At 36.7% G+C, this 25,634-nt stretch overlaps 1 protein-coding gene across 19 annotated transcripts in view; it reads left to right on the forward strand.

Annotated features, from left to right (window-relative positions):
• Positions 1-25,634, forward strand: part of PDLIM5 (PDZ and LIM domain 5) — a 220,600-nt gene that overhangs the window by 60,085 nt on the left and 134,881 nt on the right. For 16 of the 19 annotated variants that reach the window (XM_078445867.2, XM_078445870.2, XM_078445869.2 and 13 more), the window contains exon 3: positions 7,533-7,684. The exons of the other annotated variants lie outside the window; for them this stretch is intronic. In XM_078445867.2, coding sequence (XP_078301993.1) covers positions 7,533-7,684 — 152 coding nt within the window. The remainder of the gene's footprint in view (positions 1-7,532; positions 7,685-25,634) is intronic. 19 annotated transcript variants of the gene reach the window in all.

A 25,634-nucleotide genomic window follows, 5' to 3' on the forward strand; every position in this document is an offset into this window, starting at 1 on the left:
AAGGAGGGAGGGTTGAAACTGTGTGTATTACAGTGTTAATCTGTTCTTAGGTAAACTAGAGTTGACCAATTCATTTTAAAATTTTATAGTTATCTGCAACATTTATTATCATTTTCCTTATCATTATAAAGTGGACTACATAAAAACACAAATATCTGTAATTAACAAATTTGTTTGATTTAAAGATGTTTGTATATGCATTCTTTTTTTATAAACCACCATGCTTTTCACATTCTGGTAGAATTATATTCACACATTAAGTACAAAGGACCTTAAGTCTTTGGATGTAAACCTATATGGATTAACTATAAAATGAAAGTGTTATGTGGTGTGTTAATAGTGATTTACAGTATATGAAGGCATGTTTTGGGGCGTCTGGGTGGCTCATTTGGTTGAGCATCTGACTTTGGCTCAGGTCATCGTTTCGCAGTTCGTGAGTTTGAGCCCCGTGTCGGGCTCTGTGCTGACAGCTCAGAACCTGGAGCCTGCTTTGGATTCTGTGTCTCCCTCTCTTTCTCTCCCCCTCCCCTGCTCATTTTCTGTCTCTCTCTGTCTCTCAAAAATAAGTAAATGTTAAAAAAAAAAAAAAGAGAAAGCATGTTTCTATTTTATTAGGATGCTGGTCAAGAAGAATAAAGATGTTACTTTAATAAAGAAGGATTCATTATGGAAAAGAGATTTAGACTACTAGAACAAACAGTCTTAACAGAAGCCCTGTGTTTGAACTAGGTAGCTCAGTGACTACATAAAGAAAGAGAAGGCATAATCACCCTCTGATTTCCCTTTGGTTTTGTGAGGCACAATGACACACACTTTAAGGTATTTGCTTTATTGCTACCATATAAGGTGTATTCTCAGACTTTTGGGTAAAACTGATGACAGTTTGACTTATAAGCCAGAAAATAAGGCCCATAGTTAGAGTAACCACCACTCACATGGGTCAGGCAGGAGTTCACAAATTTACTCAGAGAGAGACCTCAGTGATTGTTTTATCTCGTCATTCTAACATACAAAAAGCGAAATCATTTTATTTCACAGAAGAGAGTATTAAAATGAATCCAGAGTAGCCTCAAATAGTGAAGGGGCATGTTCACATTAGACATCCAGGTCAGAGATTATCTTTTTCTGTGTAGTTGAGTAGCATATACAGGCTGGTTGAGGTGCCACCGCTATAGAAACAATAGATAGATCATGCAAGACAGCACAGCTTTCAGCGCTGAGCATAGTGTTGTAAGGTGGATTAGTTAAGTACTAGAGTGACAGGAAATACGTTGGGATTTAAAAAGTGGCTTGAAGGATATGTTTGAAAAGCTGATTCAGCACTTCTCAAATATTCTTTACTTCTCACTTTAATGGCTAAAAACTCCCACCATTTCTGTTTATTTGTGATATTTGGTGACGATTGGGGAGCACTCATTGTTCAGCAGGAAAACAAGTTCTGTGAGTTCTCTGTTTTTTGGTGTAATGCTCATACATTCTTATGTGTTTCTTGGAGGGGGAGGGGTGGGAGGAGGGTGGCAGTGCAGAAAGTCACATCCATGGTATTCTGGGAAATATGTGGGAGATAAACACCTACAGACTTTGAACCAGAGGCTTATATGTCTGGATTCAAATTTTTTATCTTACGGTAGGTACTAGAAAATACACTTTAATTGCCCATTACCTAAGTGTTTTTTCAAAATAAGGCTTTCCTCTGTGCTTTCCTCTGCCTCAAGAAAATCCTGTTGGTTAGATTGATATAATTTTATTTGTATATTCAAATTTTGGTAACAGCACTGTTAGAAAAATAACATCTTTTATTTTCCCATGGTTTAGTTCCCATGGTTTTTGGACATGGGAAATTTCTGGTAGTGTTTCTTTCTATAACTGTCATATTTATGTATTCCTTTTTTACATTTAATAAATCTGAGGGCATTCTTGTCATACCCATGGTGTTAGGGTCATATATTTCCAAGCATTCCATATTTGTTGAAAGTAGGCAGAGGTTGAAAACTTGCATGTTGGTTGTGGCTCATCATATAGGTACCTGTCTGCTGCTTGTTACCCATAGAATATAATAGGATAATTACCAAAGTAATTTTCTGAACCAGCATAAATTGTTCTTAGTAAACATCTGACTATTAAATGGTGTTATCTATATTATAAAATGATTTCTGTAATATAGTTAGGCATATATATTTCAGTAAGTTATTTCTATTGCTGACATCTGTTTTCTGAGGTTTTTAACTGCTGGCTTATTTCCAAGGGAAAGCATGCAGAGGTTTTGTGTGCATCAATTCCCTATGATTTGGAAGGATTTCTCTCAATAGAGAATTTTAAGACAGTGTTGAAGTTATTGCTATGGCTAAACATTTTGCTCTTTATGAAGAAGCTTAGGGCAATATAGCAGCTCTATTAAATACTCATTTTAAAGAGAAATCTTAGACAGTTAAGTTTATTGAAATGATACCTACCATATTGGATTTTAACTTTTAAAAATGAGAGGTCTATAATGTTTACATTGATTTTGTTTTTTGCTACAAATTTTCTATGATTGTTTTATTTCTGTGATGTGCTTGCTCTCAAGAGATAAGCTCACTACAGTGAAGGGTTAGTCTAACTGGTGTATCTCTAACTCCTTATGAATCCCAAATAGCATACTTCTTTGTGGATAAATGTTCTACTTGGTGCAGTTTTGAGATTTTTGTTTGAGTGGCATGTTCTCTTGAGATACTAGTTTATTTTTAATGCAATTTTATAAAGATGCAGTACTACTTTTCTCTTTTGTTAAAACGTTTTAAGAAGAAATGCTGCTGGAACCACAGATTTGCATGGAGGCTAAGAATTTGGGGAGGTTTGGTCATAAATTTTATTTGAGTACAGTAAAGTTAACGACACGTTTAATGACACATTAGTATTACTGTGAGTTAATTGGCTCTAAATCATAGTTATTACTAATAGTCATTTAGGTTTTTTTAGTTATTCAAATCAAAGTGTAAAATCTTCTATGATGAGTTATTATTTTGATGTTAGGTTCAATTTAAATATTATTTTACACATGTGCACTTGGGTGTACAACACACCCAGAGGCAAGGCCTGGATCTAGTTGATCAAACCTAGGATACCTTGTGACCCTTTCTTCTTTCATAGTCTTGGTTCCCTGTTCTACCCTCTGTACCGGCACCTTCATTTGTTCCTCATGCAGTGTGTTCTTTTGTCTTCTTTCCTTCCTGTCCTTTCTTGACCCCCATTTCAAGGCTTCTTCACCACTGTTATCTTCTTAATTCTTATTCTTTGGCCTCTTGGTATAGTGGCAACCCCTAACTGACCTGGGAAATAGAGATATGAGGTCATCATCCTATGAGAATAGAGTTTGGAAAAGTCAGAATTGGATAGTGGTAAGCAGAGAAAGGACATGGTGAGCTGGTTCTGATCTATGGCATATCGTGTTCTGTTGCTGAATAAAGGAAAACTTTAGGCTTAGAGAAGCAGAAAGAAGAGAGTGGGTGAAGAAGGGATATTTGGGCTTTATTGATGGAGGGATGGGGAAGCCAGAAGGTCTGACTGGTCAGTTTGCAAAGCTGTCTTCTCTACACTGTAGGTCCTTGAAGCAGGTGTCCAGCCTATGTGAATTGGTGACATAGAATGATAATAATAATAATAATAATAATAATAATAATAGTAGTAGTGAGCATTTATTTTGCATTGTGAGGTATGTGCTATGCTGGGGTTTTATTTAATCTGCTCAAGAGATCTGTGAAGCAGGTGAAATTGTAGTCCCCATTTCAAGGAGAGATAGATGAAGCTTAGAGAGGCCTAGTAAATTCATGTTACACAATCAAGAAATGGCAGAGCATGAATATGACCTCATGTTTGCCTCACTTCAAAGCCTCTGCTCTGTACTGTTTTCTTACTGTATGGACACGGGCAAGTAATTTAATCCCTTTGAAGCTCTCATTTTCCATCTATAATATAGACTGAACTACCTGATAATGGCAAAAAAGGTACAGGGTCTCTTAAAGTTGCTTACTTACTGTTGGTGCTCAGTAAATAGTCCTAATTACTTTTTCTGGATCATTTCTTTCTCAGGACAGAAAAACACTATGTGAGAAGAGCTACTCTTTTTTTTTTTTTAATGTTTTATTTGTTTTCTGAGAGAGAGAGAGAGCAGGGGAAGGGCAGAGAGAGAGAGGGAGAGGGAGACACAGAATCCAAAGCAGGCTCCATGGCCTGGAGCCTGATGTGGGGCTCAAACTCAGGAACCATGAGATCATGACCTGATCTATATAGTCAGACATTAACTGACTGAGCCACCCAGGTGCCCCAAAGAGCTACTCTTCTAAAATGACTGAAGAAAATTTATCTCTGGGTATTTCCTGGTGCCTTTTTCCCTTACACACACACACACACACACACACACACACTCTCTCTCTCTCTCTCTCTCTCCCTCTCTCCCCCCCCCCCCCATTTGTTTACTAAAGACTGGACTTCCTTCTCAAGAGGAAACGTCATCCTAATTGCAGATAAAGATTAAAATGCATCCCTAGGGGTTTTAGACCAAGTGTAGGTGATCAGTATTAGAGCCTTTCTTATCTAGGTTAATGGGGAGGCTCAATAAGGATACCATTCTCTTGAAGAGCTTATAGTTGTCCTAGTTTACCTTCATTTCTCTGTCAGTAAACAGAAGCCCAGAGGTAGTTCCAACATGTGCAGCCCTGTATGCTTGCAATTTAAGTGAGGCCACAAAGCACTGTTTTTAAAGAAGCATACAGCCTCAATTAAGTTTATGGAAAATTATGCAACAGTAATGAAAAATGCATCTCAGGATCAAAGGACAAGCATTTGCTTGTGATTAGTTTGATTTATGCTGAGCTTGATCCAGGAGCCTCCCACTACTGCTTCCTTCCTACACATTATACATTTATGAAATACACATATACTTATGGCTGTCATATAATATGTACAAGATTTACTGAGGACAGAATGTTATTACTGTTTCAAACAAATGCAAGCTATTCAGACTTGCAAAAACAAAAAATGAACTATACAAATAATGAGTGACCTTGTAGTTTTTCCTTAGCTGCTAACAATTCATTATAGTACTATATTCTACCCAATTAAGAAAGAAAAAAAAGATTTATCTTTCTAATGAATGGATGGTCTGAGGAAGTGGTTTTGGAGATAAATGGAGCTCATAGGAGTATTCAGTAAGGTGTCGTCTTTAATAAGACTTAAATTTGTTTCTGTGTGCTGGGCCTTTCCCACTAAATACAGCATTAGTTCAGGCTCTTCATGATCTTTAGTTTAAATTGTGTGATGAGAAGTCCTGAGCATTGAATAATAAACATGGTTAGAGATTTAGAAAAGATGCTTATGTCAAAAATCCAAGATGACTAATATTACTGGCCTCCCAAAACTGTAGACAAAAAGGAATTTATTTGACAATTTAAATAATATATGAGTTTGATAGGAGTTAAATTTTGATCTGTTTTGTTACTCTGGAAATTTTATTTATTTATTTATTTATTTTTAATTTTTTTTTTTTAAATTTTTTTTAACGTTTATTTACTTTTGAGACAGAGAGAGACAGAGCATGAATGGGGGAGGGTCAGAGAGAGGGAGGGAGACACAGAATCTGAAACAGGCTTCAGGCTCTGAGCTGTCAGCACAGAGCCCGACGCGGGGCTCGAACTCACGAACCGTGAGATCATGACCTGAGCCGAAGTCGGCCGCTTAACCGACTGAGCCACCCAGGCGCCCCGAAATTTTATTTCTTCAGTGTTCAACATAGTATAAATTTTTCTTACCCTTAAATATCTCAGCAGCTGTGAAAGGATTACTTTTGTTAGTGTAAAGGGAAAACAAAATCATGATATACTGGGTATGTGATAGAGAACATGTCCTTTGAAGGGTTTAAAATCTTTTTTTATAGTTTGTATCTGTGAGATTTCATACATCTTTGCTCAAATAGGTATTTTTTCTTAATAATTTCAAGAACTATTTTGGTCACTTGATAGTTGTATTTTAAAATGAAATAAATTTCTAATTATGTAAAATTTTAGTTTTTCCTAATTTCACAGTGTAAACAAACCATCGCCAGTGTTAAGTAATAAATGTGTGGCATCCATTCATTCAGTATGTATTTTGTGAAGGCCTGTAGTGTGCCAGGCACCTGAGGAAACACAGACATGGGCCCTTCCTTGATGGATCTAACCTTCACTACTGTTTTCTTGATTTTAGATCCAGACATTTGTTCTCATGCACTAAGATTGGTCTGCCTTGATCATTATTTTTAAGGAAAGAGTTTGACAACTGATAGTAATCAAAACCTAGCCTAACTGAACATACAAATATCCATTGTATTTATTTCTTTGTTTCCAAATTGTGAATTGTAGCACTCAATTCATGTTTTGTTTGTTGAGGTATATAGTTTTTTAAAAAGAAGTAATTTTAGCAAAATGTTCTCTAAAATATTTAGTTGTGTTTTTTTTTAGTTTTTTAAAACTTGTGGTAATCATAACAGTAAACCATTTTTAAGTGTACAATTTATTTGCATTAAGTGCAGTTACAGTGTTGTACAACCATCACCACTATCCATTTCCAGAATTTGTTCATTATTCCAAATAGAAACTGTATAAAATCTTTTAGTTTTAAGTATCTAGAGAATATTGGTTGTTTTCTTTATTTGTGCCAAGTCTCACCTGTCTTCCAACAACCCAGTATTCAGTGTGATCTACTTGTACTTAATGAATTCTGAGCTTGCCATTTGAATTAGAATGGTTACTTTTGATTTGTATTTGTTCCATGTTTCTAGGTAGTTATTAAAATTGCATCATCTTGCATTTTACTGTAATTTTATATTTGTTTGCTTTTTTGGAACAATGAAATATATATGAACTTGGAAGGAGATCAAACTGAGTAATGTGAACATGGAAAATTTAATACAGAAGGGAAGAAAAACTGGGGATTAAAGACTGTGGTACACAAAAAAGTCTGATAGTCTCAGACACAACTGGTTTCCTTCCCCTCCTACTAAATGCCTGGAGCAGGAAGCATATCTAGTGTAAAAGATATTTGGGTCTGATCTAAAAGAATTCAGTACCCCAGACACTGGATATGAATTGGACTCAACAGGAAGGATTGTTCGGTTAAATCTGCTGTCTGTGTTACTCTTTGTGCTCAAAAGTACAGCTGTTTAAAGAGTTCTAAACATTATTTTTGAAAGAATTTAAATACCCTATTCACATTACAGATGCTAAAATGTAATTTGCTTGGCTACTTCTCTTCCTCATTCATAACAATCACATGGTACTGTTACACAATAAAGAAATGGAGAAATTATCAGGGAACCGTTTTCAGAAAATTTAGCAAGTAAGAATTTAAGGAAATAGGAAAGTTATTTGTTACCTGTTAATCAAGATAACTTTTTATTAATTTGTCTAAAAGTATATAAATCTACTTTTCTTTTGATATAAGCAAAAGTATAATTTTCATCTGCGTTTATTCTCTGTTTTTTAAGGAGTGACACTCCTAATGAAATCTATTCATTACAGCTAAAAGATGGAGGCAAAGCATCCCAGGCAAATGTAAGAATAGGTGATGTGGTTCTCACCATTGATGGAATAAGTGCACATGGAATGACTCATCTTGAAGCCCAGAACAAGATTAAGGGTTGTACAGGCTCTTTGAATATGACTCTGCAAAGGTAATTTGCATTTTTTTTTTTTTTTTTTAACCTCAGAGAGAGAACAATACTGAGGAATGTGTTTTTGTGTATCTGATTCATGGTATTAACTCAAGTTTCTACTACCACTGTTTCAAGTAGATAAATTAAAAAATGTAAAGGCTTTTAAATTGAATAATTGAACAGTATGACAAATTGGTGAAAGCTTTGGATTATTTCCCCATAAAAAGACATGTATTCATGTATTCATAAAAACTGTATGTTCAGTTTTAGAAAATCTAAGATTTCCTAAAATTTCTCAGTAAAGTACAGGCTAAAAATTCTTATTATAGGGTAAAACTCTTGGCCTTAATATTCTGGGCAGTATATTAGAGGGTATTATTTCAAGATCTAGTTTGGCTTTTTCTTAGTATGTCTTTTGCCCTTTTTTTCCTGGGTAGAAAAATAATTTTTTTATATACTCATTTGAAATGCAAATTTTCTGAACTTACTGTTTTGTTTTTTAAAGTTACTCTGGCTTTAGTTATAGCATAGCTAATCATCTCATTGATTATAATATATCAGGCATTTTGAGCATTTCAACATTTGACCTGCTTCCTTGAAATCATGTGGATTGCTTGCTAAAATTACTGACAAAATCAGAACATCAGAAAGGACCAAGAATTATATTTTAATTAGCTGCCTATGATTATTATGAATTATAACATTAGGCTGAGGGGAAGGAAGGTGAAGGGGAGTGGGGAGAAGGTGACTGACTGATGGCTCTGAACCTTTAGGCTTATGGGGAAGGTGGGTATGGAGGGTTTTAAATAAGTCTTGTGTTTGATGATTACAGACATATTCTCTAGTTCTGTAAAATTTGGAAGACACCATTTTCTTCCTTGAAACGTCTCAGGCTTCCATAAATTATTGTGTATATTATAAATTTTTAAGAGGGGAATAACATGTGGTACCAAACGTATTTGGCTATGGAACCGTTTTTCCTTGGAGTCTCTCCTGGGACTATTTAAAGGCTATACACAGGCTAAATTTTATGTACTTGTCTGGAAGAGTATCAGTTTGGTCTTAAAACTGAATAGGAGAAATTTTTGTGAACTTAGACTTACAGATTTACTTTGATGTAACCATTCCTCCCCTCGCCCCTCCCCCACCCCCCCTTTTCTTTTGGTGGGAGAAATTCATTTCAGTGGGACTATTTGGTCAAAGGTTATTCGTATTTAAATATCAATAGCTATTAGGTATATATTTTAATGCATATAAAGGAGTCAATGAGAAAAATAACCTTGCTAAAAAGTTCTATTTCTGTAGTGTCCTTTCTGTTCTAGGTACTGAGACATATAACACAAAATTATTGTTACTAATTATATGAAAAGTAGCCATTTTTGTTTATAGTCATTTTTACAAAGTATGAATTTTGGAAGGATACCATGAAGCCAAGATGATTAAATTGTCTGAGATATTAACTAAATAAAATAGAGATGGTGATGGGTGTTTCTCAAATTCTGAAGTTGAAAGTTTATGTAGAGTATAAGTTCTTTTCCTGGGCTGTGTATCCCTTCTTTCATATCAGCCTAATTATTTTCACATTACACTCCTTCTTATTTAATGACCCAGGACCCAGTGTCTTATTTTCTGTTGAAAATACTTCTGGGTCCCCTAAGAATAGATGAAAACCAGATGTTACCTTGTTTGGATGCATTTCCAATGTAAGTAATCTGTTACTGACCTTTAATAAAGATTCTTTTAAGCTACTTAACTATGAATTTAACGAGTTGTTATAAACATTTGGAGATGCGGCATAATCTTATATTTGTGAGTATGGATATTCAGGGACCCAAAACATGAGAGAGAATTTTAGAGTCCTATTGTTATTTGTTGTAATTCTCAAGTTTTTGAATACTTCTTGTGTTAGGCAGTGTCAACCTGAAAAGAGATTTACATTTAAGAGAATTTATGGTTTAACATTGACATACTACTGAAGAAATATTTTTTTGCCTTTCAAGGAAAAAATAAAACTTTGAAGAGTTAGTTTCAATTCTTCCCTATACATACACCAGTCCCTTCTTAAGTTCTCTCTTCTCTCAAAGCAAATAAATAGTTTTCCTTCCACTTATTTCTGAATCTGACAACAGCATCCTTTTTATTATTTATTTATTTTTGAGAGACAGAGCACAGGCAGGGGCAGAGAGAGAGGGAAACACAGAATCCGAAGCAGGCTCCAGGCTCCGAGCTGTCAGCACAGAGCCTGATGCCGGGCTCAAACCCACTAACTGTGAGATCATGACCTGAACCGAAGTTAGATGCTTAACCTACTGAGCCACTTAAAAAAGTTTTTTTATTTATTTTGAGACAGAGAGAGAGAGAGAGAGAGAGAGAGCACGCACACAAGTGAGGGAGGGGCAGAGAGAGGGAAAGAGAATCCCAAGTAGGCCCTGTGCTGTTGGTGCAGAGCCCGATGCGGGGCTTGATCTCACCGTGGTGAGATCTTGACCTGAGCTGAAATTTAGAGTCAGATGCTTAACCAAGTGAGTCATTTAGGCACACTGACACGAGCATCCTTAACTGGCTTCCAGTCACCTTACCCTCTTTATTCCATCTATCACCAACCAGACTGCTTTGTATTCTCCTTCCAAACTGAATGACCTACAACAGTATTTGTGCTGTGTAACTCTTTTCTTCATGAACATGGACTTTGCTTTGTGAGTATGTAGTACTTCCCTTTATAGACTTTTCTTAATCCAGTTTTCCTTGAAGCAGAACCTGAGGTGGAATTCCTGTACAAGTAATATATCAAGAAAGGTTTTTGAAATGTTACAACAGAGTGAGTAAAGCAGAATTGGGAAGAAGAGGAAACTGAGATGAGCAAATAATGTGGTTTCAGGGGTTATCTAGCCTTAGCTTGATCCGGGAGGGAGCTTGGGGACAAAATCGTACTATAGAGGATGTCTTGCCCTGAGGCAAGGGAATTGGGCTTTTGTCTCCCTTCCCTTGCATTTGTTAGACATTGGCCACCAGTTGTTGAGGAAATGTGTGTGTGTGTGGATGTGTGTGCAAAGTGCATGCAGGGGAGGGGTAGGAAGTAGTTTCTCTTGTTTACACAGAAAGTGGCTGGTGTGAACCATTAGCATTTCCTTAGTTGCTGTACCAAGTTGGTAGAAGGGTTCCAGAGGACCCAGTCTGGATACAGCACTTGCTATGAGATTCCTTCTAGACTTGAGTCCTCTTGCTCAGAGGATTAGGCTCTCTATGATCTAGACTCAGATTGTCCTCCCCAGATCATCACGACTCATCAGTGAATGCCATCATTTTATTTAGTTCCTTACTGTCCTTCACCTGCCTGGCTGCTCTCTCATGAAATTCACTTTATCAGGGATGCCTACCGACCTACATGCCAGCTCATGTCTCTGCATCCACAAAGCCCACATCAGACTTCATCTACCATAGTCTTTTCTTTTGCAACTCATTCATTTTTTTTTCCCGTCTGAATGCCGATGACCAGTTTCTACCATTTGATTCAGCATTTAATTATATACTAGGTATAACCAGGAATAACAAGGCACATTCCATGAGTCATACAAATAAATCTAATTAGGTAATAGTTGTACCTAATACTGTCTATATAATTAACTAATTACTCCATGTATATATTAGTTCTGCTTCTCCAGCTAGACTCCTTGAAAGCAAAGACCATGGTTTTTGCACTATTTGTGTTTAACAACATCTTGAATAGTTTTGTGTTCTTAATCTCTAATTAATATTTGATGGATACCAGCATTAACTCCCAAACTGGGAATCGTTTGCTTATTCCACAAATAGTTTCGAGCTTTTACTATGTGCCAAGCATTGTTATAGATGCTGGGGACATGCAGTGAACGAAACAGACAAAAATCTCTGCTCTTACAGTGCTGACCTTTGAGTGAGCAGAGATAGACGATAAACAAGTAAGTAAAAGCATGTATTATATTACATGGTGATAAGTGTTATGGGGACAAACAAAGCACGTAAGGGAGATAGGGAATGCAGGGGTAAGGAATTGCAAGTTAAAATAGAGTGGTTAGGAAAGCTTCGGTGAGGTTATTGGATATTTGGGTCATGAGTATCCCAGGCAGAGGAAAGAGGTGGTGCAATGGCCCTGCCTGGGAGGCCAGATTGCCTGGAGCAGAGTGAGTGAAGGTAGACTGGTAAGAGGTAACATCAGAGAGGCAGCAGGAAAGTGGCTTGAGATGGGACAGAACTCATAGAGCCTTATGGGTCACTGTAATGTTTGTAATCAAATTTAAGTTTTCCTGGACCTAAAAAAATTGTGAGAAAGCCTTGAAGAGTTTTGGTGCTTGGCCAGACCTACCAGCAAGGTTTGGGAAATGACTTCATTATTGGAAGCAGGGGCTAGACAGAGGAGAGAGCAAGCTTCTCCCCAAGTCCCCTCAGTGGCTGTGCTGCCTTTTCCTTCTAGCGCTGGAAACACTGGATGGTTGCCACTTCTGTGGAGTTCTGCTCACCTCCACCCAAGAATCCCCAGGGGGAGAATATAAGAGAAAAGCCATTTTTGTTTTTGAAATTAAAGTTACCAGGAATCTTGTTTTGTGAAATTTTTTTGCATGAAATACTACTGATATGTATCTATTTATTAAATAAATATATAGTGTATATATTTGATTTATCTTTTCTTTATGCCCAACCTCAGTATCCTAAAATAGGATTTAGATAAGAAAAAGTAAGATAAAGATACTTGCTTATGATTAAGGTTATTTTGTAACTTTTTTTCTATCTAGTCTAGTTTTGGAATATTTAATAAGGCAAATATATGATCTCTTTGATATCCTAAAAAAATAAGTCTTGATTCACTGTGTTCTGTGTATCTAATGCATATAGAGGTGTGGAAGATTTCATTTTAATTTGTCTTTTATCTTTGGAATAGGAGTGGAAGTTTCTTTTTCTTTTTGTTCCCCCTGCAACTGGAACTAATTCTAAGAGTACTACAACCGGACAGTGAAAAGTTCTATTTGAAATTATTTTTCCTCTTGGGGAAATTAGGCAAATAGTAGTGTCCTTATATCAATTGCATTTGGCCTATACTTTTATCCAAGTCCAAGTGGATTACCTTTAAAATACATTTCTGCTAACAAAAGAAGAAAATTACTTTCTAAAGCTTTGATGTCCGATAACTATTAAGTAACTAAATTAGAGTTGGATTCTATGAATAAGGTTTTTAACTGTTTCATTTTATTTCAATAATTCTTTGCATAACTTAGATAAACTTGCTACTAACTTACTGTATGAATTAGGGGAAGTCACTAAACTTCTGGTACTTAATTTTCTTGACTATAAAATGAGGTCATGGGTGATTTCTAAGTTCCTTTAAATTCTGGTTCTTGTTCTGATTTTTCAGCTGTAAATGGATAAGTTCCCTAGAGCTTGCTATTAGATCAAACTAACTTAAGTTTGCTTATTTTGGCTGAGTGAATCAGGAAATTGGACTTTCTTTATTGGAGTTATCTTAAACTGTGCCAGGTTAGCAAAGTGACTTGTACTATTCTGCTGACTTTAAGGTGAAAGGTAGGTCAGATGGATATTCAAACAGCATTTAATCATAAAAAAAAATATTTTCTATATTTGTCCTTATTTTATGTTTTTAAATTAATCCTCTCAGAATCACAGAGAACATACATTGTTTTTTAAGTCTTCCTTGTTTCTCACAATACTGGTAGTGACAGGTCTGTGGTTTTTTTTGTTGCTTAGACTTTATTTTGTGTATAACTTATTATGATTGGAAGTGAAAGATCTAGAAGGATTAAATTTTGAAAAATATTGATGTACTCTCTTTTCTCCTCCCCTTTTCCTCATCCTTCAAACAACAACAAAAAATTGTCAGAGGTCCAGTAACTACTACTAATGAATGACAGATTGGAATAATTTAATAGGCTCACTGAGTTACAAGAAAAAAGAAAAAAGTAGCTGTTGTACCAGACTGAAACTATTAGCCTTCTTTTGTTTCATTTTAATGGATTGCCTAATGTTTTATTACTGTTAGCTTTATGGGTTCCACTTTGCTCTTTCAATAATAGCATAGAGGCAAGAGTTTAGAAAGTATTTTTTTTAAATCAAGGTTTTCAGTTCTCTATTTGGGATATTTGAATTCGTGTGAATTAGAAAATATTTAGTTGGATTATCTTTTCATTGGAATTGCACGTTGATATTTCACATGCTTTTCTAATTTATATTCTACAGTTTAGGTTTTACTGTTTTTTTGTTTGTTTGCTTGTATTGGTTTTAGTTTTGTTTTTTAAATCTCAAGTGGGAGGATGACTCTTTCTCAGAAGGGCTAAGTCTGATCACGTCACCCCTAGCCCCATCACTAAAATTAGCAGTGCACCTTAGAAAAAGGGAAGACAAGCATGCATTGACGTCTCTTTTGTGCAGTACTTTTAAAAAAATATAATTTAATCCTCATATGAATCCATCAAGGAAGGAATTAACTTTCCATTTTTCAGATGAGTGCATTATGGCTTCAAGAGTTTATGTGATTTACGTAACAAACCCAGGTCAGTTCAAAATCTATGCCCTCCCCACCTTCTTTGTTGTAGCAATGGACTTAATGACTCCACTATCCTAATACAATTTGATAAGACAGATTAGTAACACAGGAGGGTAGCTTTTTGACTCTTTCACTGGTAAGCAATAGCAGCTCTATCCAAAACGGTACTTTTCATTTTCACTCTCACCTGTGGATCGGTATTCTAGAAGTGATATATATATGTATATATGAACTGAAATCAGACAATTAACTGACTGAGCCATCCAGGCACCCCATCTGTAAGTAATATTTTACTTATTTTCTAGGTGTTTCATAGACCCTATATATTAGAATGAAAGGAAAATTTAAAAAAGGAGGCTAAGTAGTTTAGTGGGCCACTAGACAGGGGTATTCATTTGGATGCTGACTTGTGTGTATGGTTGCCTGTCCTAAATCAGAATGTGATCTTTTAATTTTCCCTCCTAAGTTTATAGCTCTGTTGACTATATTTGCTAATTTATTTCTGTGTTAAAGTTTGAAGTCTTGGTTCTTCAGCAAGCTTCTATCTGTGTATTCCATGGGTAACTAAGGATTCAGAAATTTTGAAAAATGTATTTTTGGCTTTCTGCTCTTTGGAAAAGAAATGATAACTGTCAATTATCAAGTAAGTCAGAAGGCATAGAAGAGAGGTATTTATCTTGTATCCCCTTTCCTTCATTTCAGTAGGGATAAAGATTGTTGAAAATGAACCTGAAGGCTCAAGTTAATTTTTTTTGAGAGTCTGTGGCAATTTGACAACAAATTTGGTAACTATTGGTTGATCAGAGTATATTTTGCAATTTGAAATTCTTCCCCTTGAGCTTTATATCTTGAAAGTGTGTGGTTCTTTTTTTTTTTTTTTTTTTTTTGAGAGAGAGAGAGAGAGAGAGAGAGAGAGTGAGTGAGCAGGGGAGCAGGAGAGAGAGAGAGAGAGAGAGAGAGAGAGAGAGAGAGAGAATCTTAAGAAGGCTCCACACTCAGCGTCAAGCCCAACATGGGGTTCCATCTCACAACCCCAGGATCATGACCTGAGCCAAAATCAAAAGTCGGATGCTCAACTGACTGAGCCACCCAGGTGCCCCGAAAGTGTGTGGTTAGTTCTTAGCAATAAAACTCTTATTTATTCCTGTGAAGGAAAAATTATTTCAATATGTAATCCTTTGGGAAAACAGTCCTAGGAAATAATACATCTAAAGACCTGTTAAATTATCAAAAAGCTTTATTGAAAAATTTTAATATGTAGAATTGTTTGTGCAGAATTTTTTTAAAAGGCCATGAAACAGAGCTAGAAAGAAGGGGAATATTAATAACACTGGCTTTGAAATGAGGCAAAGTTGGGGCAAACCTTGGTTCCACCACTTTCTAGCTGTGTAATCTTAGGCAAGTTATGTAACTGAGTTTCAGTTAGCCATTTGTTATTGGGCATAGTAATAATTGCCTTCTAGGGCTCTTATAAAGTTTAAATGAATTAGTATGTGTAAAGAACCAAGGGCATAATAGAGATAAGTTTTTTCTCCTTTGTCCCTCCTCCTTTCCTCATGGTCAGTATTATCATAGTATCTATTGTAATGATGGTTCTTGGAGATCATCGTTATTTTGTTTCTTAGCAACCAAATGGGTGTGACTGGAGGGAAAGCGAGAAAATTCGAGGGCAGTCTGGTAGGTAGTTATGTGAGAAAGTCAGAAAGATAATCGTACAAGAGTTAGAAAAACATTGTTTAGTCCAAGGAGTGATTTTTTAAAAATATTCGTTTATTTTTGAGAGAGAGAGAGAGAGAGAGAGAGAGAGAGAGAGAGAGAGAGAGAGAGAATCCCAAGCAGGTTCTGCACTGTCAGCGCTGGGCTTGAACTCAAGAACCCTGAGGTCATGACCTGGGCCAAAGTCAGATAGATGCTCAACAGACCGAGCCACCCAGGTGCCCCTGCTGAGTGATTTTTTGATTGTGCACTTGTATTAAAGCTTTGTACAACAGTGCAGTGGATACAAACAGGCTTCCCGCCAGCTAACTAGTGCTTTGGTTCACAGTGATTGGCTGAACCAATAATTTATGGCAGCGAAGAGAAACCAGTACACACCTAGTCATGTTTATTCTGCTAATTCCTCTTGTTCTCCTTGGTGTAGGGATCGTTATTCTCTTCAGAGTGGGTTAAGTCAGATAAACAAAAAAATGAGATTTGTTCTCTCTCCCCCATCCAAATTCATGTGTATTTCCTTTAATGTCCTGAGTAACATATTAAAATAAAGTTAAATTACTCACTTTTGGACTGTGTTTTTATGATACTCTTAGAAATCATTTTTTATAAACTTTTGTCAGCACAAACATTAATTACTTAAGTTCGGTTGAAAATCTCGTAATGTTCCAAGTTTTGAAAAATTGGACTTTTCTTCCAGGTTTACATTCTGATTGGCAGCCATAAGGGGTAGATATAAAGAGAGTGGTTTATTATTTCTGCTGTTAAGGAATTTTTATCCATCCATTGGGAGAAGAAGAGACAGGAAGTGCTACTGCAGGGATCCCATTCAGATGGAAGGCTTTCCTGGGGTGCTGAAACTTGGGCCAGGCTTTCATGATGAGGAGGGTGTCTCAGATGGAGGAACAAATGCCCTCTGAGGTGGTGCAGAGGTGGCCAGTCCCCAGGCATGTGTTGGGATGAACATGTTGACCAATTGGAAACAGAGCTGGGGATAAAAGGAAAGGTAGATTAGAATAGTGCTTTGCAGGGCTTTAGACACTGAGGTATTTATTAAACGTTTTTATCTGAGAAGCGACATACAGTGAAACTACTTGGAAGAAGGTGGAGAGACACACAGAGGCAGGGAGACCGGTCAGGCAAGTATTGCAGTAACTTTACTACCTGAGGGCTTGAAATGAAAACAGGATAAATGAGAGAAAATAGAACTTGAAGAGTAATTCTAAAAGTCACTGTAGTGGTGTGAAATGAGGAAAGAGGAAAGAGACAGCTATGGTCCTGATTGTTAGCCTGCTGGACCACACTCCATTCTCCTTTCACCACCCTCCCCCCGCCCCCACCTTGCTGTTCTGCTTACTGTGGCCTCGCTTCTGCTTCCGTTCGTGTCACTGAAACTGCTTCACGCATGGAGGTCCCACAGATTTCCTCAGCCTTTTTAACTTGTTCAAAACTGAGCTCTATACCTTGTCTCACCAGTTTGCATCCCCTGCTGCACTGATCTTGGTGAATGGCTCACCTCTACCCCATCACCCAGATTCAAAAGACTCATTCCTTGCCAGAACCTTTCTTCTCTAAGTACCTGTTAAGTTGCACTTGTGTATATCTTGAGACCTTGAATAAAATAGAATAAATTAGCATGGCCCCGGGGTATGATGGTGGGAGAGACACAGCTCCCAGTCATAATGCCTAGGTCTTAAAGGGAAATGTTTAAGATCCATTTGTTTAGCATATACTAATGGAAAACTTGTTGTGCTGATCACTGAAGATAAAAAGCAAGTCGTCACATATGCCTTCAAGGAGCTCACTGTATGGAGCACTGGTTTCTAAACTTAAATAAGGACCTTCCCCTCCACCCCCCTTTTAATGTCAAATATTTTATGGGTAACCCTTCCCCCATCACATTAAGATAATAATTGTATTTTTAGTAACCACAGATTTCATAAATTGTATTGCAATTTTAAGTGAAGAGGAAGACTTTTACATTTATGTACAAGAATCTACATTTATTTTAAAATTGAAATATATGCATGATTTAAGCAGACTTTAAGCTTAGTGCTTAGGACACAGATGAATTTATGACTCACTTGTGAAAACTTAAAACTGTGTGCCAGTTACCTCCAGCTGCTTCCAATTGTGATTCAAAGATTGGGAACTACTGGCCAAAAAAATTTCAAGCCATCTGAAAGTAGAGAGACCAAGTCATAAGCAGAGCATCCGGGGAAGGCAAGTCTGATGAGAGAGAGCATGAGAGTGGGGAGAGAAAGAGACAGACAAACATAGTAGGACAGTTGAAGGAGCAGAGAAGCTTGCGAAGATTCTCCTGGTCACACCTGCTTATTAGCAGATAGGATGGACCACAATTCTTCCACATTGTATTCTACCAAATTGAGCTTCATTATCATTTTAAGAAAGAAATAAGCTTAATTTCAGAGTTTTAAATGTTTTTACTTTTTTAAAAATATTTTTAAATTTATTTTTGAGACAGAGAGAGAGAGAGAGAGAGAGAGCGAGCGCACAAGCAGGGGAGGGGCAGAGAGAGGGGGAGACACAGAATCTGTGGCAGGCTCCAGGCTCTGAGCTGTCAGCAGAGAGCACTATGCAGGGCTTGAACTCACGAACCGTGAGATCATGACCTGAGCCGAAGTCAGATGCTTAACTGACTGAACCATCCAGAGCAGCTTGGACTTAGAAGATACTTCAAAAAATATTGATTGCCTTTCGTTGTAGAGAATGCTGCCTTTAAGTTATAGTAATTTGTGCTACTTTTGCCAGATAAATTTAGAAACAATTCATAAGTTAATAGTGAGATAGAGTGACAATCTGGTCATTCTTGTGTATTTAATGGCAGCAGTCTCCTTGGGGTTCCAAATAAACATTTTTGTCCATAGCATCAAGAACTTTTGAAACAGTTGAAATTCAAGTCATTCCCAACTGTTTCCAGTGGCTGTTGTTGCTATTAGTGGTCTCAAAGATTGAAATAGCTTAGGCTTTATGTGAGGTGAAAAGTAAACTGGACTGATTGTGCAAAACACATATGTGGCAGATTACTTATACTGTCCAACTTTGTGGCTTACTTTTTCTTTAATGTATTTTAAAGCCTGCATTTTCACAGTAAACCAGCTTTATACACAGGTTTCTAAATGTTACTAGTCCTAATTTTTTTTTCTTTTTTTACCAACCGTGTTCCCTTATTAACAGTTTAAATGCATAACAATAGTCCTTCATTCATCTATTTTTGGGTATGGGTTTTAATTTCTTGAGTAATACAGCAAGAGTTTATTTCTGAATTATGGTAAAACTCCATAGATGATAATTCTGAATTCAGTGACCTCTTAAGTTTATAGCACTGTTTTCCTGTGTAATTCATCCTGTTACAATGAATATGAGGGACTTTCCAGGTTCTTTTGTTTTACTGGAATTATGTTATATAGACTCTGCTTTGAAATAGTGGATTATTTATTATTTTAGAATATTTTTGTTATCCTGAGAATATGTTTGGTTACCAAATTATTCTTAAAACTAAGAAAAGTATTTTTGTATTTGAAAGATAAGCTTGTTAATTGCCTCTTTCAAAATAGGATTTTAATCTCTTTGACACACTGAAATGTACAATATCTCTTTCCCGTATTTCATAGATTCTGTAATGTTCATGTAGATTTAATTTTCTGGTAAGAAGCCTATTTGCTATTAGTGAGCCAAAGAATTATCTCCAAAGGATCAATGCAAATTGCTCCTTTATTGCAACTTGGCTGTGCTGTTTTTTACTATTTGCATGTAGTTTCTGTTGCTATATAATATTTACAGTTGAAATTATTTTGGTATTATGCAGAAAATAGTTTTTTTTTTTTATCTATTCCTTTAAAGAGGCTTAATAGGTTATAACAATATTCATGTTTCTAAGAACGTTAGTTAATAGTTTTTCTTCTGAGATGTCTGATATAAAAACTGTTAAAGTTGCTAGAGAAGCTGGAAGATTCAGTCTTGTTTCTTAGCACACAGTAAGGATTGGGTAAGTGAAGGATATTAAAAAAAAAAAAAAGCTAGCATTTTATTTATTTATTTTTATTTTTTCCCCCAAATTGTCATTTAAAATTCTGGTTAACATATAGTGGTTATATAACTGGTTTCAGGAGTAGAATTTAGTGATTCATCACTGACATATAACATCCAGTTCTCATCCCAACAAGTACCCTCCTTAATGCCCATCACCCATCTAGCCCATCTCCCCACCCACCTCCCTCCACCAACCTCAGTTTGTTCTCTATCATTAAGCGTCTCTTAATGGTGAGGCTCCTGGGTGGCTCAGTCGGTTAAGTGTCCAACTTCCGTTCAGGTCGTGATCTCATGATTTGTGAGTTTGAGCACCGCGTCGGGCTCTGTGCTGACAGCTCAGAGCCTGGAGCCTACTTCAGATTCTGTCTCCTTCTCTCTCTGCTCCTCCCCTACTTGTGCTCTGTCTCTCTCTCAAAAATAAATAAATGTAAACAAATTTTTTTAAAAAGTCTTAATGGTTTGCTTCCCTTTCTCTTTTTTCTTTCTTCCCATATGTGCATCTGTTTTGTTTGCGAAATTCCAATTATGAGTTAAATCATACATTATTTGACTTTCTCTGACTGACTTATTTCACTTAGAATAATACACTGTAACTCCATCCATGTTGCAAATGGCAAGATTACATTCTTTTTTATGGCTGAGTAATATACCATTGTGTATGTATATGTGTGTGTGTGTATATATATATAAGTATACACACACACACACACACACATATATATATATATACATATATATATATATATGTATATATATATATATATATGGGCGCCTGGGTGGCTCAGTCGGTTAAGCGTCCGACTTCAGCTCAGGTCACAATCTCGCGGTCCGTGAGTTCGAGCCCCGCGTCGGGCTCTGGGCTGATGGCTCAGAGCCTGGAGCCTGCTTCCGATTCTGTGCCTCCCTCTCTCTCTGCCCCTCCCCCGTTCATGCTCTGTCTCTCTCTGTCTCAAAAATAAATAAACGTTAAAAAAAAAAAGAATTTATATATATATATATATATATATATATATATATATATATATATATATATATATAGCGTCTTCTTCATCAATTCATCAGTCAGTGGACATTTGGGCTGTTTCCACAGTTTGACTCTTGTTGGTAATGCTGCTATAAACATCAGGTACACGTAGCCCTTCAAATCTGTATTTTGTAAATGCTTTGGGTAAATGCTGAGTAGTGGAATTGTTGCATTGTAGGGTAGTTCTATTTTTAACTTTTTGAGGAACGTCCATACTGTTTTCTAGAGTTGTTGCACCAGTTTGCATTCCCACCAACAATGTAAGAGAATTCTCCTTTCTCTGCATCTTTACCAACATCTGTTGTTCCCTGAGTTGTTAATTTTAGCCATTCTGACTGGTGTAAGATGGTATCTCATTGTAGTTTTGATTTGTATTTCCCTGATGATTAGTAATGTTGAGCATCTTTTCATGTATCTGTTAGCCATCTGGATATCTTCTTTGGAAAAGTGTCTATTCATGACTTCTGCCCATTTCTTAACTGGATTATTGGATATTAGATTTTGTAAGTTCTTTATAGATTTTGGATACTAACCCTTTATCAGTATGTCATTTGCAGATATCTTCTCCCATTCAGTAGGCTACCTTTCATTTTCTTGATTATTTCCTTAGCTGTACAGAAGTTTTTTATCTTGATGAAGTCCCAGTAGTTCATGTTTGCTTTTGTTTCCCTTGCTCCCGGTGACTTGTGTAGTAAGAAGTTGCTGCGCCTGAGGTCAAAGAGGTTGCTGCCTATAGGATTTTGATGATTTCCTGTCTCACGTTTAGGTCTTTCATCCATTTTGAATTTATTTTTGTGTGTAGTGTAGGAAAGTGGTCCAGTTTCATTCTTCTGCATGTTGTTGTCCAGTTTTCCCATCACTCTTTGCAGAAGAGACTGTCTTTTTTCCATTGGATATGCTTTCCTGCTTCTCAAAGATGAGTTGACCATTTAGTTGTGGGTCCATTTCTGACTTTTCTATTCTGTTCCATTGATCTATGTGTCTGTGTTTGTGCTAGCCTCCAGATTTGCTTTTCGTTTTCAGGGTTGCTTTGTCTATTTGGGGTCTTAAGTGGTTTCATACAAATTTTAGGATTGTTTGTTCTAGCTCTGTGAAAAATGCTGGTGTATTTTAATAGGGATTGCATTAAATGTGTAGACTGCTTTGGGCAGTATAGACATTTTAACAATGTTTGTTCTTCTAGTCCATGAGCATGGAATGTTTTTCCATTTCTTTGTGTCCTCTAGTTTCTTTCGTAAGTGTTCTATAATTTTCAGAGTACAGATCTTTTGCCTCTTTGGTTAGGTTTATTCCTAGGTACCTTATGGTTTTTGATACAATTATCAGTGGGATCAATTCCTTGTTTTCTTTTTCTGCTACTTTGTTATTGGCGTATAGAAATGCAACAGACTTTTGTACATTGATTTTATATCCTTTGACTTTGCTGACTTCATGTATTAGTTCTGGCTATTTTTTTTTGGAAACTAGCATTTTAAATTCTTAATCTTAACAAGTTATTGGGCTTGGAACTTCATACACTTTAGTCATTTAGTCTTCATAGCAATTATTGTGACAGATATTATCACCCCACTTTACAAAGAGGGTGAGTAAATACTGTACTTCAAACTCACACAACTTGTATGTAAATAAGCCAGAATTCAAGCTCAGGTCTGTTTACCTCTAATATAATGATCATTCTACAACATCACACTGTCTCTTTAAATAAAGGAATTAAGAAAATATTCTTACTGTGTAGTCATCATAATGCCCGTTGTCTAAATGTTCATTTTACTATTCCAAATATACCACAATAAGAGTTTTTGGCATAAAATTTGTTCCATAGGAGGCAGAGAAAGAGGTACTTATGGAGACATTTGTTTGATATTCCAGTAATTCCAAATTCCATGGAAAATATTAGTAAGAAGTCAGTGTTCTTTGAAAAATTTGTGTTTTCAGGAGCTCTTACCGTATTCTGGCAGTAATATTACCTCGTTCATTCCTTTAGCAGCTCCAACATATGCATTCTCCGGATTTATTAAAGCAGCTTTAATAATATCTTCATCTGCGAAACAGTTTTTCAGTTGAATTACAGTGCATGGCTGAGTTCAGGGACAGAGAATTCATAGCATTTTAGAGGAAGCAGCTCTAGCTGTCAGCCAGTAGTACTCTTAGTCTCCTTTCACCATTTGCCTCTATTTATGCTTCAGAGTTTCTTTTTGATCTGTTTTAAAAAATACCTACCAAAAAAAAAAAAAAAAACCTACAGTGACAACTCTGTGACAGGGGTGCCACTGGGATTGGAGTTGTGCAGCAGAGGAGAAAAGGAAGAGCAGGCAGGCGTTAGCCCATGAATTCAGCTTGCCAGCCAGTGTGCCTCCTCACTCTGCTCTACTCTGTTTTTCATCTATTTGGTGCTCTGACTACAGTGTTCTTTTAGGTATCTTATCTGCATCTTATACTGAGGAGAGGAAATATGCTGGATTTAGTGGCAAGTTGGTTTTCACCAAATATCATTACTCCGAAAGTAGCCAATATATTTTCCGTTTTCTCTAACCTTTTCTCCTACTTTAAGTTCATCTTCCTGCATTTCTTTATTCTTTAAAGCCTTAAAATCCCTCCACTTGTCTCTAAGGTGTCCAACTGTCCTTTGCTAATTACACATGTCTGGAGCTTGAATAAACTATATGCACTTGAACTACAGAAATAGGAAAAAAGTGTATGTTAGTTTCAGTGGACATAGAGACCTTAAAAATACTGAGGTACAGATTTCACTGCCCCTGCCACCCCCCCATCCCCCCGCCATGAATGAATGATGATGGTAGGAAAAACAGCATTTTTCAGTCACCTGAAGTTTGAAGTTCTGAAAAGGAAGGATTTTTTAGACTAAGGGCACTAAGAAAGTTTTCCATGATCTTAGAAAAGAGATCTTCGTTGAGAGTGATTCCATGACTAAAATATAGAGCAATTTATGATTTAGTGCCAAAAGTACTCAATTTTCCCAGGAATCGGATGAGATGAGCTAGGGTGGAGGTTGGGATCAAGCTTGAATTAAGAAGCTTGAAAGGATTGTAAAAACCTTAGCAAAATGCGAATGAGTGTGAGATGAACTAAGTTTTCTGTGACTCAGACTTAATGCACATGTGTCTGTATATAATTCATACCTCCCACTTCCTTTGTGGTGTAGAACTGTGTATGTGCTGCCGACTTAATTTGTTGGCTAAAGAAAAGGACTTACGAACAATGGAGAAATGTAGGGGAAGATTGGGGCTGCTGAGGCCATGATGTACCAAAGAGAAGGCACCCTTTTTTCCTCCCTCTCTTCTGCAAGCATGTATTTAATTACAGTGGTGTGCCAGTGACTGTGCTAGGGTCAGGGAATAGGTGGAGAAATTAATGTATGTCTTAGTTCAGGAAAGCCCTAATGGGGTGAAACAGACATTTTTATAATCCAGGTTGATGGTTGTCAAAATGTGGATATATACAAGAAGCATCTGGAACATGGAGAAAGAGTCTGAAAGAGGCAGAGAAAATGTCTTACCAGATAGTGCATGAGCTGAAGCTAGAGTATAGAATAGGGGCTTACCTGTGGTCAGTAATGGGAGAAAAGAAGGCATTCTAGGCAGAGAGGACTGTCGCTTGAGCAAAGCCGCTCCTTTCTGAGAAGTTGTTAGCAGTTTACTATGGCTGAAATGTAGTTCTTGAGAGAACAGGAAGAATAGGAGATAATTAGAAGGTGAAAGGTTCAGATTATAAAAGATCACAGCTGCTATAAGTAAACTTTTGAATTTTGATTCTTAGTTAATGGGAAACTATTGAAGAGTGGTTTTGAAATACAATAATAAATGTAATAATAATAGTGTTTATTGAACAGGTGCTTTAAATTAGGCATTCTTTTAAATGCTTTACATATAACTCATTTAATCATTTCATGAATTTTGTGAGGTGTCTGATCCTTCATGAGTTTGAGCCCTGCATTGGGCTCTGCGCTGACAACAGAGAGCCTGCTTGGGATTCTCTGTCTCCCTTTCTCTCTGTCCCTCCCTGGCTATCTGTCTGTCTGTCTCTCTCTCTCTCTCTCTCTCTCTCTCTCTCAAATAAATAAACTTTAAGAACTTTGTGAGGTATGGATGCTATTATTATTTTCCTATTAAGATAAGGAAATGGAGGAAAACAATGCCTAAGGTCATTCTCCAGGATTACAAGCCCAGCTATTCTGGCTGTGTGTAAATGTGTAGGGCGGGGAAGGAAGGAGACCAGTTGGGTGGGAAGGAATAGAGGCCTGAGTGAGGAGAGAGTTGGGGGGAGGAAGCCCTGATGGTGAGAGCTGGAAGTTCCAAACTGGTTGAGGAACTTTCCGAGGAGCAGCTGTCCTGATCCATGCCTCACTGTCTCTTTTCTGTTGTTTATCTCCCATTTTAAACTCGGTTCTGTTTCTTTTGCTTAGTTTTTCTCTCTGCTTCTTTCCACTTAGTAACACTGATTTACTCATTCCCTTAATGACTATTTGTCAGGTTTTTAGTTGGGATTAAAATTCATTAATTCCCGTACAGTTACAAAAAACAAAACAACAACAACAAAAAAAAAAACACAAAAAACCCTCGTCCCTGCCATAAAAGGACTGTTTGATGTTGTATGAATACTACAGCTAAATACAGTACTTGTAATTCAAG

The sequence above is a fragment of the Panthera onca genome, chromosome B1 (genome assembly GCF_046562875.1).
Source record: "Panthera onca isolate mPanOnc1 chromosome B1, mPanOnc1 haplotype 2, whole genome shotgun sequence".
NCBI classification, from domain to species: domain Eukaryota; kingdom Metazoa; phylum Chordata; class Mammalia; order Carnivora; family Felidae; genus Panthera; species Panthera onca.